Source organism: Lutra lutra, chromosome 7 (genome assembly GCF_902655055.1).
Source record: "Lutra lutra chromosome 7, mLutLut1.2, whole genome shotgun sequence".
NCBI lineage: Eukaryota > Metazoa > Chordata > Mammalia > Carnivora > Mustelidae > Lutra > Lutra lutra.
The window spans coordinates 126615821-126631234 of NC_062284.1; the positions used below are offsets into that span (position 1 = coordinate 126615821).

At 34.1% G+C, this 15414-nt stretch overlaps 1 protein-coding gene across 2 annotated transcripts in view; it reads left to right on the plus strand.

The window, feature by feature from the left end:
- Positions 1 to 13577, plus strand: part of GTF2A1 (general transcription factor IIA subunit 1) — a 42065-nt gene extending 28488 nt beyond the window's left edge. For both annotated transcript variants that reach the window (XM_047738606.1, XM_047738607.1), the window contains exons 8-9: positions 2314 to 2403; positions 10906 to 13577. In XM_047738606.1, coding sequence (XP_047594562.1) covers positions 2314 to 2403; positions 10906 to 11013 — 198 coding nt within the window. In that variant the 3' untranslated portion in view covers positions 11014 to 13577. The remainder of the gene's footprint in view (positions 1 to 2313; positions 2404 to 10905) is intronic.
- Positions 13578 to 15414: the final 1837 nt, after the last annotated feature.

A 15414-nucleotide genomic window follows, 5' to 3' on the forward strand; every position in this document is an offset into this window, starting at 1 on the left:
TGCTATTTATCTCTAGTAATTTCTCTTTTTTTGCCCATATAGTTTGTTTTGTGTTATATTAATAGAATCATACCAACTTTGTTTCCGTTAGAATAGCTCTTTTCATTCTTTCACTTTCAAATTTTTGGATCCCTAAGCTTTAGATGTTGTGTCTTTTTTAATGTGGAATACTGCTATGTATGCTATCATCTTAAAAAATTTTTACATGGGCCAAAACTATTCAATAGGAAAAGAATGATCTTATTAAATAAATGTAGCTTGGACAACTGAATATCCAAATGCAAAACAGTGAAATTAGACCCCTGCCTCACACCTTACACAGAATTAACTCAAAGTGGATCAAAGATCTTAAAGAGCTAAAACTATAAAATTCTTAGAAGAAAATAGGGCAGAAGCTTCATAACACTGGGTTTGGAAATAGTTTCTTAAATATGACACCAAAAGCACAGGTGATTAAAAAAAGTAACAGACTTAGTATTAAAAGCTTTTGTATATCCAAGGACAATATGCAGAAAGTTAAAAGACTATAAAATAGGAGAAAATACTTCAAATCCTCTATCTAACATGGGCTCAGTATCCAGACTAGAAAACTTTTAAATTCAACAACAACTCTATTCCAAAGTGGGTAAAGGACTTGAATAGACATTTATCCAAGGAGAATATACAGATAGACAATAAGCATATGACTAGATGTTCAGCATCACTAGTTATTACAGGGATGCATATATCAAACCCACAAAGAGATACCACTTCACATTTACCAGGATGGCTGTAATCAAAAGAGATAAAAAAAAAAAAAGAAACAGATGTTGGTGAGGATGTGGAGAAATTGGAACTCTTTTGCATTGCTGGTTGGAATGGAAAATGGTGTAGCTGTTGTGGAAAATGGTTTGGTGTTTCCTCAAAATGTTAAGTGTAAAATTATCATATGACCCAGCAATTCTCCTAAGTATATGTATAAGAGAATTGAAAACTGTTATTCAAACAAAAGCTTGTACATGAATGTTCAAAACTGTTTACAAAATCCAAAAGATGTAAATAACCCAAATGTCTATCAGTTGATGGATGGATAAATTAAAATGTGATTTTAATGGAGTATTATTTAGCCACGAAAAGGAACAAAGTACCAGTTTATGCTACAACATGGATGAACCTCACACATTATAAATTAAAGAAACCATACCTCATGTTGTTATATGTGTATATTGTATGTTTGCATTTATATGAACTAGCCAGAGGTAAATATATAGTGATAGAAAGCAGATTAGTGGGGGGCTGGGGAGAGGTGGGGATGGGGGTTGAGCAACTGCTTAATGGTAAAGGTGATAAAATTGTTCTGGAATTAGATAGTGGTGATAATTACATTATGTACCAAGTATGACTGGTTGTACGCTCTAAAATGGTCAAAATGGTGAATTTTATGTTATGTGAATTTTGCTTCAATAAATTGTTTTTTACATTTACATTGGTGATACCTATTTTAAATTAAATATACATGTGTGAGGTATAAGCCTAGACTTAGTATCTACTTGATTATTTTCCTTTCCATTTTCTCTTCTCTTTTTTCATTTTGTCTTATTTCTCTTTTTCTTCTCTTTTTCTGGTAATTAGAAATCTGAGTTACATCTTTTGTCTTCTCAAATAACTGAGGTCAGATTTAACATAGTTGGTCATTTTATGCTTTAGTTAGGTCTTAGCCTTTAATTCTTTTTGGGATTGAGACCCCCTTCCATCTTACCCCTCCCACATGTATCCTTTTAATCTAAATGCCTTAGTTAGACTATAAGCCTCCCACAATTACCATCACAATGGTAGACATGCTAATATTATAAATAGAGTCTTAGTCCTCCACATATAGAAAAGCCAGATTCCTAGCCTGTTTTATAGCCCTTTTTTCCCCTCCAGCTTTACCACTGTTTTCCTTTTTGCTCCACTGCTGCTGTTGGTACATAGTACCATTATCTCATTAAACCTTCACATTTTCTTAGGTCCCCTTCTAGGCCTCTTAAACAGAGAGTAGTCTTGTGCTATTCTGAAAGAATGAAGGAGATAAACATCTTTTCAGACTTTAAAGTTATGTAGCTTAACTTTTTATTTTTGATTTCTTGTTGGAATTTCAGTAAAATTGGCAAAATCTTAACACAGCTGATTAATAGTAAGTTTGATATAAATATATGTATGTATATGCTTCTGTCTGAACCTTCATTCCCAAAGAACATCAAGGTCATTGTATTTCTTTTCCTTGAATATTAGAAGGGCCTTTTTCTAATAATACATGAAGTATAAATAAATACTCTTATTTCTTATTTGTAGGAGCCCCTCAACAGTGAAGATGATGTGAGTGATGAGGAAGGACAGGAACTCTTTGATACAGAAAATGTTGTTGTATGCCAATATGATAAGGTAAGGATTATATCAGGTTACTGACATTTTTTCTGTCGTAATTTCTTCCCTAAATATCTTCTCTACCTTGTTCAAAAATTTGGGCAGTTAACAGATGCCTCTTACATTCGGTATAAACAGGGTGAATGAAGACATTGTTAAAATTTAGTAGATTATTTTAACAAAATGATTAATTATGTGGCTTTACATTTGGAAAAAATGTTAAGAATGAAATCATGAGGAGAAGTAGGCTTCTTTGAGTTTATACCATCTCCTAACTCGCTAGCAAAGTTAATAGTCACTTTAGGGTTGTCCTTTAACATTAATAACCCAGTAGAATAACCTGTTTTCCCTTTAGTTTCAACTGCCTCAAAACTGAACGGCTTTAATTGAATCCTGTCACTTTTTTTATTCCTAAGAAAACTAGGGCAGTAAACAGGACTGCTAACTAACAAATATGTTTTTACTGGAAATCATTTCTAAAATTGTTTAGCTTTGCTGTATTTTTGATAGCCTTAGGTATTTTTAAACTAGGTCTGTGAGAATTAACTGTTGAATTCTTGTTTTCCTAATTCTTCAAAAGGATGCTACTTGCCAAGTGTTTTTTGTTACAGTTATTAGCATTATTGTTGGGATTTTGTTAATTATTGAAACATTAATTTGGAATAAAATGGTCTTCTGTGCTCATTAAATTTCTAATAAATCCACAAATTATAATGCATTTATAATTTAATTTCAGCAGTGGTTTTTACCAAAAGAGGAAAACCTTAATAGAAGCAACTGGGCTTTTGTTTATAAGCATACTCATTCACTAAACAAATACTTATTAAGTGTCTGCATACGCCAGGCACTGGAGCTGTAGTCATGATCATGCAAAATTGTGCCTTGCATGAGTTTCCTTTATAAGTAATAAAAATCTTACATTTGTGTTGCTTTTATAGAAATGAATCTTATAAGTAGTCATCCTTACTGAATATGAATAGCCATACTTACTGGAAACATATATGTAGGGAAATGTCAAAACAGTTTTATCATTTTGAAATGAAAAGGAGATGTCAAGTCAGTTACTTGCAATGAGATTACAGAATAAAGCAGTGAGGTCATTCATAAACAGAATTATCAGGGCATCTGCTTTTATACTGTGTGACTTTTGGGTGAGCATTCTTAAAACCTTACACCAGGGACATTATAATAAATGTAATTTTTTTTTTAAGATTTTTATTTATTTGACAGAGATCACAAGTAGGTAGAGGCAGGAAGAGAGAGAGATGGGGAAGCAGGCTCCCTGCTGAGTAGAGAGCCCAATGCGGGGCTCGATCCCAGGACCCTGGGATCAGGACTTGAGCTGAAAAAAGAGGCTTTAACCCACTGACTGAGCCACCCAGGCTCCCCAATAAGTGTAATTTTTTGTTATTGTGTAGTGGAAGAGTATTAGTGTTAAAATAGATAGGAAAATACCTTATATTTGGAAATCTCAAAGAGACCTCATGTAACCAAATTAGCCAGAACACAGTTTCGTGATGAGAAGATGTCAGATTTATCAGACAGTAGAGTCCTTTACCTTAGCTAGACTGAAGAATATACTTCTAAGTATTTTCATAATGTAAGAATGGTTGTATTCTCCTTTGGTACAAATTGTACACATAATATTTTAAATGTTAAAATTGGTTTGTTTTGCTCCTTGAGGCAATTTAATGTTTGAGACAGAAATTGAAAATAGCTTCAAGTAGTGTGTTGAGCAATAAACAATTTTAAAGTTTACAAAGATCTAATTTTTAGAATCAAATGAGTTATTGAGGGCTTGGCCTGATGTTTTAGTCAATAGTAAAGAACGCTGGTGTTCTACAAATGATTCAAATGGGGTTGGATGTGGTTTGAGCCAACTTGAATTTTAGGATTTTATTTTTGAAGACTAAACTTTAGAATTTCAACAAGTCAATTTTAGAAACTTATAGAAAGAATAATGAAGTTTATGTTGCCAATCAAATAAAAAAAATTTTTTTTAAGATTTTATTTATTTATTTGAGAGAGAGACAGTGAGAGAGAGCATGAGCGAGAAGGTCAGAGGGAAAAGCAGACTCCCCATGGAGCTGGGAGCCCAATGCGGGACTCGATCCCGGGACTCCAGGATCATGACCTGAGCCGAAGGCAGTCGTCCAACCAACTGAGCCACCCAGGCGTCCCTCAAGTAAAAATTATAGTTAAACCTAATAATGAAGCAGAGTTCTCCCTTATTATGATAGATAAGTACTGATGGCATCAGGTGTTGAGGCTTCAGTCTTATTTATTGGCAATTTTACTTAATATGTTTGTCATTAGGAAATTTAAGGGCCTTTTCTTTTGAAGTACTGAGTATACAGACTGATCCTGAAGCTTTTGTACACTTGATTTTAGCAAGTTGTCAATACAGAAGAATGTGATCAGTTTCTTTACTTGTCTGGGGAATTTCTTTTTCCTGGCTTCTCATCACTTTCTTGCTTATATAATCCTGTTGTCTTTCAAGTTGCAGTCACTCAGTTCATGCTGGAAATAAATTTGCCCACTTTTGGATAGTTACTACTTTCTTCATAGGGAGTCAAAGAAAAAAAGGAGACAGAAGTCTTTACATTCAATAAATAGAATGTCTGTGGTGTACCAGGATGCTGTGCTAGGAAGTTGAGAAACACTAGTAAACAAAGTAAAGCAATCCCTGCCATTGGGAAGTTTAGTTAAGGGAGACGGATGCTAAAATGTAATAAATAAATAAATTATTATGGTATGTTAGAAGCTGATAATTGGTAGGAAAGGATACAGGTTAGAGTTTTTAAAAGGTTAGGTTAGTCTTGTTAAATCTTTTGAATGGATGACATTTGAACAAAGCCTTGAGGAAAGTTAGCCTTGTCATTATCTGGTAACAAAGCCTAGCAAAATATTCCCGGTCAATTCATTGAACCTCTCTAAGCTATGATTATCTTTTTTGAAAATGAAAGCCTTAACTTGATTTTGAAGTCCCCTTTGATCAGGCTTGATTTTGAAGTCCCTTTAGATCAGAGAAGAGGGAGAACCATGGATCCTTCTTGGAAGATAGGGAGCTTAAGCTGAAAATTGAATGATGCAAGGGATTTATTGGGAAAGGGAAGAAAGGTCATTTCAGTTGATTAACTTCTATAATTCCTTTTCTCCTTCGGTCTATGAATTGCAAACAAACACTATAAATGAAGGTAAGGAGGGGAGTGCCTAGGATCTGGTACTATTTGAACACTGCCCTTACCCCTTTGGCATAATTGCAGATGGACATAGTTTTTGAAATCTGTAAGTGACTGGATGATCAGCATTCCCTCAGATGTATTTGTTAAATACTGCCATGTATAATGTTCCATGTTAGGTCTTGAGGAAACTATAAGCGGTTTTACTTTGATAGAAGAAATTCTTCATAATTGTATATACTTAGAAATGATACTAGAAATGTGTTTGGGAATGACACTGAAAATTATTAGGAGAGACTACTTTTAGCTGATGTGATTAGGGAACGCTTTGAGGAGAACGCAGCAGTGTTTTTGAGGTGGATCTTGAAATAGGAATTGAATTTGTAGAAATGGGATACTTCTTTTGATTGAAATACAGTCTTTGAGGAATGTGGAAGTAGGAAATAAGCTTGGAAGGTGAGTTATTACCAGGTCATTTAGAAATAGAAATAGTTAGGTGGAGATGATTGGTTAGAACTGTGCTTGTGGCAACAATCTTTATAAGCAGATTGGAAGAAAGTTGAACGTGAAGCCTGGAGTTGGAAAGTTACTGTAATAAATCAGGTAACAAGAGGCTTTTGGTGTGGTAAACTAGAAGATAATTTGGTGGCCATTGAGAAAACAGTTGCCAGGTGTCCTGTAGACAACTAAAGTAGAATTAGAGATAAAGTAATTAGAGGTTAGAAATAACTAATATTAGTACAGATATTAATACTGTTTGACCATAGTATCAGAAGAGTTAGCAATATGGAAATTGTTACTCTGTGTGAGGAAGAGAATGGTTGTAAACGTGATTCCAGTATTAAGGATAGTGTCCCAGTAGTCTAGATAAGAATGAAGAAAAGCCTAAGGTTAAATGGTGTAGACATAAAAGGAGTTATGGAGAAAAGGCAAAACCGTGGTCTAGAAGCATCAGAGAAAACAAAGGTTATTCTATTTTAAAAGTTTGCCAGTAGAAAATTTCCTGTGAAAAAAGGGACACATGTGTATATAAACTTGGCAAAGATAAGGTACTTTGCGGAGAAATTTGTTATCAATGAACACAAGTATTAAGAGCTATAAAATAATACTAATTACAGATACATTTGTTTCTTTAAAAACTCACCTAATGAGTGAATAGGCAATTTTGTTTGTTGTTTTTGTTTGGTTTGGTGTTTTTTTGTTTTTGTTTTTGTCAGATTTAACTTTATTAAGAAACCAGTTTGGGGGCACCTTGGTGGCTCAGTTGGTTAAGTGTCTTCCTTTCAGCTCAGGTCATGATCCCAAAGTCCTAGGATTGAGCCCCGAATCAGGCTCCCTGTTAAATGGGGATCCTGCTTCTCTCTCTCCCTCTGCCTGCTGCTCTCCTTGGTTGTGTGCGCTCACTTGTGCTCGCTCTCTCTCTGTGTCAGTCAATCTTGGGGAAAAAAAAAAAAGTCACACCAGTTTGGCCAGCCACAATGGTATGAAACTAGAAATCGATTACAAGAAAAAAATTGGGACACTCACAGATATTTGGAGATTAAACAGCATGCTACTCTACAATCATTGAGTGAAAGAAGAAATCAAAAGAGAAAACAAATCTTGACACAAATGAAAATGGAAATATAGCATACCAAAACTCATAAGATGTTGTAAAAGCGCTCTTAGGAGGGAATAGAGATAAATGCCTATGTCAAGAAACAAGAAATACCTCAGCCTAATTTTATATCTCAGAAAACTAGAAAAAGAACAAATGAAGTCCAAAGTTAGTAGAAGAGAGGACATAACAAAGATCAGAGTGGAAATAAATGAAATAGAGACCAAAAAGACACTAGAGAAGATCGGTGAAACTAAGAGCTGGTTCTTTGAAAAGAAAAAGAAAATGGACATACCTCTAGTTAGACTCACCAAGAAAAAAAAAGGATAAGACTCAAAATCAGAGGTGAAAGGGAATTGTTATAACATATCACAAAAATACAAAGAATCATAAGACTACTGTGAACAGTTATATGCCAAGAAATTGGACAACCTAGAAGAAATGGATAAATTCCTAATAAAAACCTTCCAGCAAACCATCATGAAACCAGATAGTTTTACTGGTGAACTCTACCAGGATAAAGAAGAAATTCTTCAAGAAGAATTAATACTAGTCCTTCTCAAACTTTTCCAAAAAACAGAAGAGGAGGGAACACTTCTAAACTCATTTTATAAGGTCAGTATTACCCTGACACCTAAACCAGAGAAAGACACCACAAGGAAAGAAAATTAAAGGCCAATATTCCTGATGAACACAGTTGCCAAAATCCTCAACAAAATATTAGCAAACTGAATTCAGCTATAAATATGTTAAGATGATCATACACCATGACCATGACCAAGTGGAATTTGTTTCAGGGGATCCAAGGATGATTCAGCTGATACACGAATCAATGTGGCAACTGACCCCATTAACAAAATGAAGGATAAAAACCCTACGATCATCTCAGTAGATGCTGAAAAAGCATATGGCAGAATTCAGCATCTGTTTATGATAAGAACTCTCAAAAAAGTGGGCATCAGAAGGAACGTATATACCTCGACATAATAAAGGACATACATGACAAAGCTACAAGTAACACAAAGAAGAAAAGCTGAAAGCTTTTTCTTGGAGATCGGGAGCAAGACAAGAATGCTTATTCTTGCCATTTTTAACATGGTATTAGAAATTCTAGCCAGAACAGTTAAGCAAGAAAAAGAAAAAGCATCCAAATTAAATTATAAAGGAAGAAGTAAAACTGTCACTATTTATGGAAGACCAACTATTACAGACATTACATACATACCAAGTATTACATACAAGTATTACATACATTCTCCTGAAGACTACCAAAAAACTGTTAGAAGTAATAAACAAATACAATGAAATTGCAGGATACAAAATCAGTATACAAAATATGTTGCATTTCTGTATGCTGATAAACAATCAGAAGGGGAAGTTAATTCCATTTATTGCATCAAAAAGAATAAAATGCCTTGGAATAAATTTAACCAAGAAGACGAAGCATGTGCAATGAAAACTTAAGATATTGATGAAGGAAATTGAAGAAGAAACAAATGGAAAAATATTTTGTGTTCATTGATTGAAATAATTAATATTGTTAAAGTGTCCATACTACTTAAAGTGTTACACAGATTCAACAGTTTCAGTGCAATCCCTATCAAAATGTCCGTGGCATTTTTCACAGAACTGGAACAAATAATTCCAAAATTCAAAAGACCCTGAATAGCCAAAGCAATCTTAAGAGAGGCATCATGCTTTCTGATTTTATACTACATTACAAAGCTGTAAGAATCAAAACAGTATGGTATTGGCATAATATCAGAAATGCAGATCCATGGAACAGAAAAGAACCCAGAAATGTTCCCAAACATATGTATTCAATTGATTTACAACAAAGGAGCTAAGAATATACAATGGAAAGGACAATCATTTCAATAAGTGGTTTTGGGAAAACTGGACAGTCACATGCAAAGCAATGAAACTAGACCACTATCTTATGACATACACAAAAGTCAACCCAAGATGGAGTAAAGACTTTTTAAAAAAATATTTTATTTATTTATTTGACAGAGATCACAAGTTGTCAGGCAGACAAAGAGAGGGGGGCGGGGGAGCAGGCTCCCTGCTGAGCAGAGAGCCCAATGCAGGGCTCGATCCCAGGACCCTGAGATCATGACCTGAGTGGAAGGCAGAGGCTTAACCCACTGAGCCACCCAGGTGCCACCTGGATTAAAGACTTTAATGTAAGATCTGAAACCATGGGGCTCCCGGGTGGCTCAGTTGTTAGGTGTCTGCCTTGGGCTCAGGTTGTGATGCCAGGGTCCTGGGATTTAGTCCTGCATCGGGCTCCCTGCTCAGCGGGGGACCTGCTTCTCCCTATCCCACCCCCCAGCTTATGTTCCCTCTCTCGTTCTCTGTCAAATAAATAAATAAAACCTTAAAAAAAAATCTGAAACCATAAAAGTAGAAGAAAACAGGGATTAAGCTCCTTGGCATGGGTCTTGGTTATGATTTTTTAGATTTGGCACCAAAAGCAAAGGCAACACAAGCAAAAATTAAACTATAAAGCTTCTGCGCATCAAAGCAGACCATCAACAAAATGAAAAGGCAACCTACAGAATAGAAAGTATTATAGAATAGAAAGCAAGTCACATATCTGATAGGGAGTTAATAGCCAAAATGTATGGAGAACTCATACAACTCAATAGCAAATAAGCAATTCAGTTTAAAAAATGGGCAGAACTGAACATTTTTCCAAAGAAGACATAAAATGGCCAACAGGTACATGAAAAGGTACTCAACATTACTATTTGTTAGGAAAATACAAATTAGAACCACAATGAAATATCAGCTCATACCTGTCAGAATGACTGTTCCCAAAAAGATAAGAAGTTAACAAGTGTTACTTGTGGTTGTAGAGAAGTGGAAGCCCTTAGACACTTTTGGTAGGAATGTAAATTTGTATAGCCACCGTGGAAACCTGTGTGGAGGTTCCTTGAAAATCCAAAATAGAATTACCGTATAATTCAGTAATTCTGCTTCCTTAATGGTTATTCAAAGGAGAACACTAACTCTGAAAGATTTCTGCCCTCCCATGTTCATTGCAGCATTATTTACCATAGCCAAGACATGGAGGCAACCTAAGTGTCCAGCAGTGGATGAAAGAAAGAAAATGTGATATATATTTATATACACATGATATAATATTCAGCCATAAAAAAAGAAAGCAAGCTTGTCATTTATGACAACATGGGTGGACCTTGAGGCATTATGCTAAGTGGAACAGGAGAGAGAAAGACCAATATCATATGATCTCACTTTTGTATGTGGATTCTACAACAAACCAGGCAAAAAACCCCAAAAACAATGAAACAAAAACAGAACTCATAGACACAGAGAACAGATTGGTGGTTATTAGAGGCCAGAGGATAGATGGGGCAAATGTGTGAAGGGGGTCAAAGGTAGAAACTTGGAAGTTATAAAATAAGTTAGAGGGGTGTGATATACAGCATGATGACTGTAGTTAATGACATGTTACATACTTGAAATTCTCATCACAAGAAAAAAATTTGTAACTGTATTATGGTGATGGGTATTAACTAGACTTACTTATGATCATTTTGTAATATATATAAATATTGAATCATGTGCTGCTGTAACTAATGTTACATGTCAATTATCAATTAAAAGAATATAAATGTAGTAACGTACAAGACAGATTTTTTTGGTGTATTAATGGGTTTTTTGTTTGCTCTGTCTTTTGATTGAATCTTTTACATTCTTTTTTTATTTATTTAGATACACAGAAGTAAAAACAAGTGGAAATTTCATCTTAAGGATGGCATTATGAATCTTAATGGAAGAGATTATATATTTTCCAAAGCCATTGGAGATGCAGAATGGTGAAGAGTTGGTTCTTTTCTTTTATAAATAAAACAAACTTAAAAAAATTTAAAGTGGACAGTTTGAAACTTGGGACATACACCAACCAAAACTTAACTTCTGCATGTCAGAAAAGTGCAGTAGAATCAAAGCTACTGGAACAAAGAGACCTTGACAACATAGACACTACTAACTGGCAAGCCATGGAACTGTAGCACCTGGGGTTGTTGGGGTGGGGGAGGTTGGGGTTTTGGAAAACCATAATTGTTGATTTTAAATACAGGTACCTGCCACCAGTAATTAGCATGTAAAGCTTTGTCTATAGTCCTTCCTTCAACTTGGGTTCAATCAGAAGATACTTGTTGGAACGAACTGAAGAGAATTCCCTTTTGATAGATTGAACTGAAACTGCTTATTGTATGTGGTTATATTTGGTAAAAATTGCGTGTGAGCTTTTTACAAAAGGGTAAGAATTATGGTGTTAAATTTTAATTCACTTGTATAAGGAAATAATTTAGCACTCTCATTATAGGTCTTAAATATTTTTACTAGCTATTCTCCCTCAGTAATATATAACTCTTCTTCCCTGCTTTATGAAACATCTCTTTAAGAGTTAAAGGAAGTAATCAGTAATCACAGTTTGGAGACAAAATTTGACCCAGGAATGGTTATTTATTTTAATTAGGTTTTCATACTCCTTAAATATAACTTTTAAAGACTTGGGCCTCATTGAGTTGGACAGAATTAAAATGACAACTTTGGTTTCCTTACCGAAAAATGCTTGTTTCTTTTAGTCATCCCATACCTTATGAAGAAACCCCAGGGTGGCTCCTCAGGAATACAGTTTTATTTCAGAGAGGTACCATCTAGCTGAAATTACATACATAAGAATAGATAACAGATTTTTTCCTGTTGGGCTGAAGTATATGCTTATATATGTGTTTAATCTTTAAGCTAAACAGACATTCAGATAACATTCTGTGCATTGACTGAAGCAGTGGGTAGTGAGGACCTGGATTTTTTTTAAAACAGTTTAGTAATTATAAAAGTTTCTTGTGTTTACTAGTGAAGAATTTAAAAACTATTCTAATTGAACAAATTTTTTTAATTGCAACTTTGTAATTTGAGGGAGAAATTTTGGGGCTAAAGGGGGGTTGGGCCACTAAGTACCTATTTACCTCTCTTTCATTTGGTGGCCCTTCCAGGCCGTTGGTAATGTAGGCATGGGCTCCAGTTTGCACATCGAGAAGAAAGCATAGAAATTTGACTTGTATATTAAGAATAATAGAAATGTAATACGTATATTAAGAATGCACAGCTCTGTATTCTGTAAGAGCCTCTAAAGAACAATATGGCAGTGCTGTGTTCTGTGTGAACTAGTTGCCTGGGAGAACTGTAGGAACACTTCATCTGTGTTTTCTTATAACTAATTTTTCATGGTCTATCTTGACAAAATTAACGTGTGTTTAAGATACTTGTACATTGCTTTTTTTTTTTTTTAAGTCTTCCATTTTCGTCTTCCTTTTATTTGCCTTTGTGTGTTTCCAGAAATAACAGAAACGCTTTACATTGCAAAGAAAAACTGTGAGCTGTTATATGTTTTTTTTTTTAAACACAAATCTTTAAACTTCTTAAAAAGGCTAATCATTTTTTTTTTTTTTTTTCCTACTTCCCACCCCATGTAGCAACTTGGTCCCTTTAACTTATGTTCTGAACTTTGGTGTAAATGATGGTTTCTAGCATGCTAGTAGTTAGGTTTTATTTAGATACCATTAACTGGTGTAATACGGTTTTAATTTTTACTGTATTAATTTAGTTTTTTTGGAGGGGAGGTTTGTTTATTTACCCCACTACTCTCAAAGCACACACAGGTTTTTTTTGTTTGTTTGCTTTTGTTAATGAATCTGGGAGAAGAGAAGGGAGGGGGTGAAATCACAGAAGTCCTGTTTTTCAGTTGTCCTTCAGTTAGTTGCTAATAGGTTTATAGTTACCCAGTGAAGAAGTCAACCACCTGAACTACCTATAAAAGTTTAGCAGTGCTGCAATGTTGATTGAAACCCTTTGGCTATATTGTAGTTCTTCTGCTACTGAACCTTGAATTACTAAATGATATACAGCTCATGTTTTGGGCCTTCTATGTAGACATAACATTTGTATTCATAGTAGAATTGTATACAGGCCTGTTTTTATAACATTTTCCAACATGAACAACCACTGCTTTCAGAGTGACTCACTAGGGTTATTTGGAAGCAGGAAATAACCGTTTGTATTTGCACCTCTGTATTGCATATTAATTATGGCATACTTGGCAAATGCTTTTCTTTTACCTGTGAAAATTCTGAAAGCCGGTCCAAACAACACTGCATACCAAACTGTGCTCTTATATATTACTGCATCGTGTTCCTTTTTAATCAGATAGAATGTTTTGGTTTTATTATAGTGGCTTGCTATAAGAATGCCACTTTCTTATCTTTTACTGTACTTGAATTCTTAATCATGCTTTTACATTGTGTTTAACAAATCATTTCATTAGGTTCTATAAAATGTCATTCCTTTGAAAAAGGCAAAGATTCCCACTTTCAGAATTTAAAATAAAAATAACATGTTTATTCAAAGAGGGAAAATAGTTCAGACTTGGTATTATGAAAATAAGTAAAGGTTTCAGAAGAGGATTTGTTGAGATTTGCACAGATGGTGATGGCACCTTTTACTACAAAAAAGATTAATGTTAACAGTGCTAAGGAAATTTACACAAAATTACTAGGTAAAGTGTGGAAATGTGTGCCTTTCAGTATATGTACTCTTTTTTTGGTGGTCGTTTGGATAATCAGACCATTTGAATTGCCTGAGAGCACATTTAATTTCTGTGGAGAGCCACATTTGGCTAAAACAACTTTAATGTGCAATTAGTTCCTAGAGTAAAATGTCTGTTATATGAGGGGGGGGTCTTTATATTGGGCTTTTATATTTTTTAAATGTTCACATTTCTTTCTGTTAATTAAATGTCATCATATCACATATTGTTGCCTCTCTTAAAATCAAAGCCACCTTGATGTTATTCTTAGGAATATATCAGGATCTGAGTGGTGTGTATAGTGATTAAAATATGTTCTTGAAGAGCATATTCTAATAGATTTTGGTTTTAGCAAGAACATAAAAATATAATAGCTTTTGTATAAAGATTTTCTTTTGCTATATTGAAAATCAAAGATTCGGTTTTCTTTTTTTCTGGCTTTTATGGAGGAATAAAAAAGGGTTGTCTCCCTCTAAGAGTAATTTTTGGTTACCTTACAGCAATAATGTCAGCATTCTTTTCAAAAGGTAAATATGCCTTGTACAGGAAAACACATAATTTCTTCTTGGGAGTTCCCTTTATAACTTAGCATTTTCTTCCACTTGAGAAAATTCCTATATTTTCAGATTACTTCATCTTGAACTTTTTTGAACTTTTGTGCAATGGAATATTTTATTGATCCATCTTTGTACGTTTTCATTTGATTTCATGTCTGTTTCCCATCTATCTGTCTTGAGTCAGCTATTTCAGATTTTGAATTCATTGGTTAAAACATAGTTGCTTAAAATAGTTCCTCATGAGTTTATATTAAATAGTTTTGCATTTTAATCTATTATGCTATGGAAATTATTCTGAAGTTTATAATTCCCTTTTTAAGCCTGCCTTAGCCTATCTTTTGTCATTTTTTATGATTTAAGGAAGAACACACCGAACTTAATATTTGTGTTTATTTTGAGGAACAAGAGAAATGTTTTTCTTCTCTTAAGGGAAGAACTGCTTTGAATTAGTAACTACTATTTTAGTCAAGTTTCCTTAAATCGGTCCAGTATGTGTCAGGGCTACAATTTTGGGGGAGGGGCTAATCCTTTTGCTGTTCTGAGCTACTATTGTCAACTGCTGTTGTACATACTGTTATGTGTAAGGGCGTAAATATATTTATTATGTTTGTAAAATTCATTCTGTACAATTGCAGATCAAGGTTGCTCTTCTGTGATATACAGGATATTATGTTTTAAAGACCATCTTGGAATACAATTAGAGAACTTAGTATTTTGATGTACTAAGACCTATTTTAAGTTTAATATTTTACCTTTGCAAAAACTTTAATTAAAGATGTTATTTAAAAAAGTAATGTTGCTTGCTTTGCTTACTAGTGTATAAGACTGTTATATAGATAACTGAATAAAACTATACAGTTTAGAAAGGAAATTGCTTTACATTGTTAATAAGTTCCACTTCATGAAAGAAAAGGGTATCATTAAATCCTCTACCTTCAAAATAAATAGGGTGAGATGTAAATCTGAAATATTAAACTGTGTTGCAAGTTCTTAGTAACTTTTAAGAAGAATTAGTTGTATTTTCCCGGCACACAGGATTTTAAATTGGGCTAAATTCACACCAACAAAATGTAA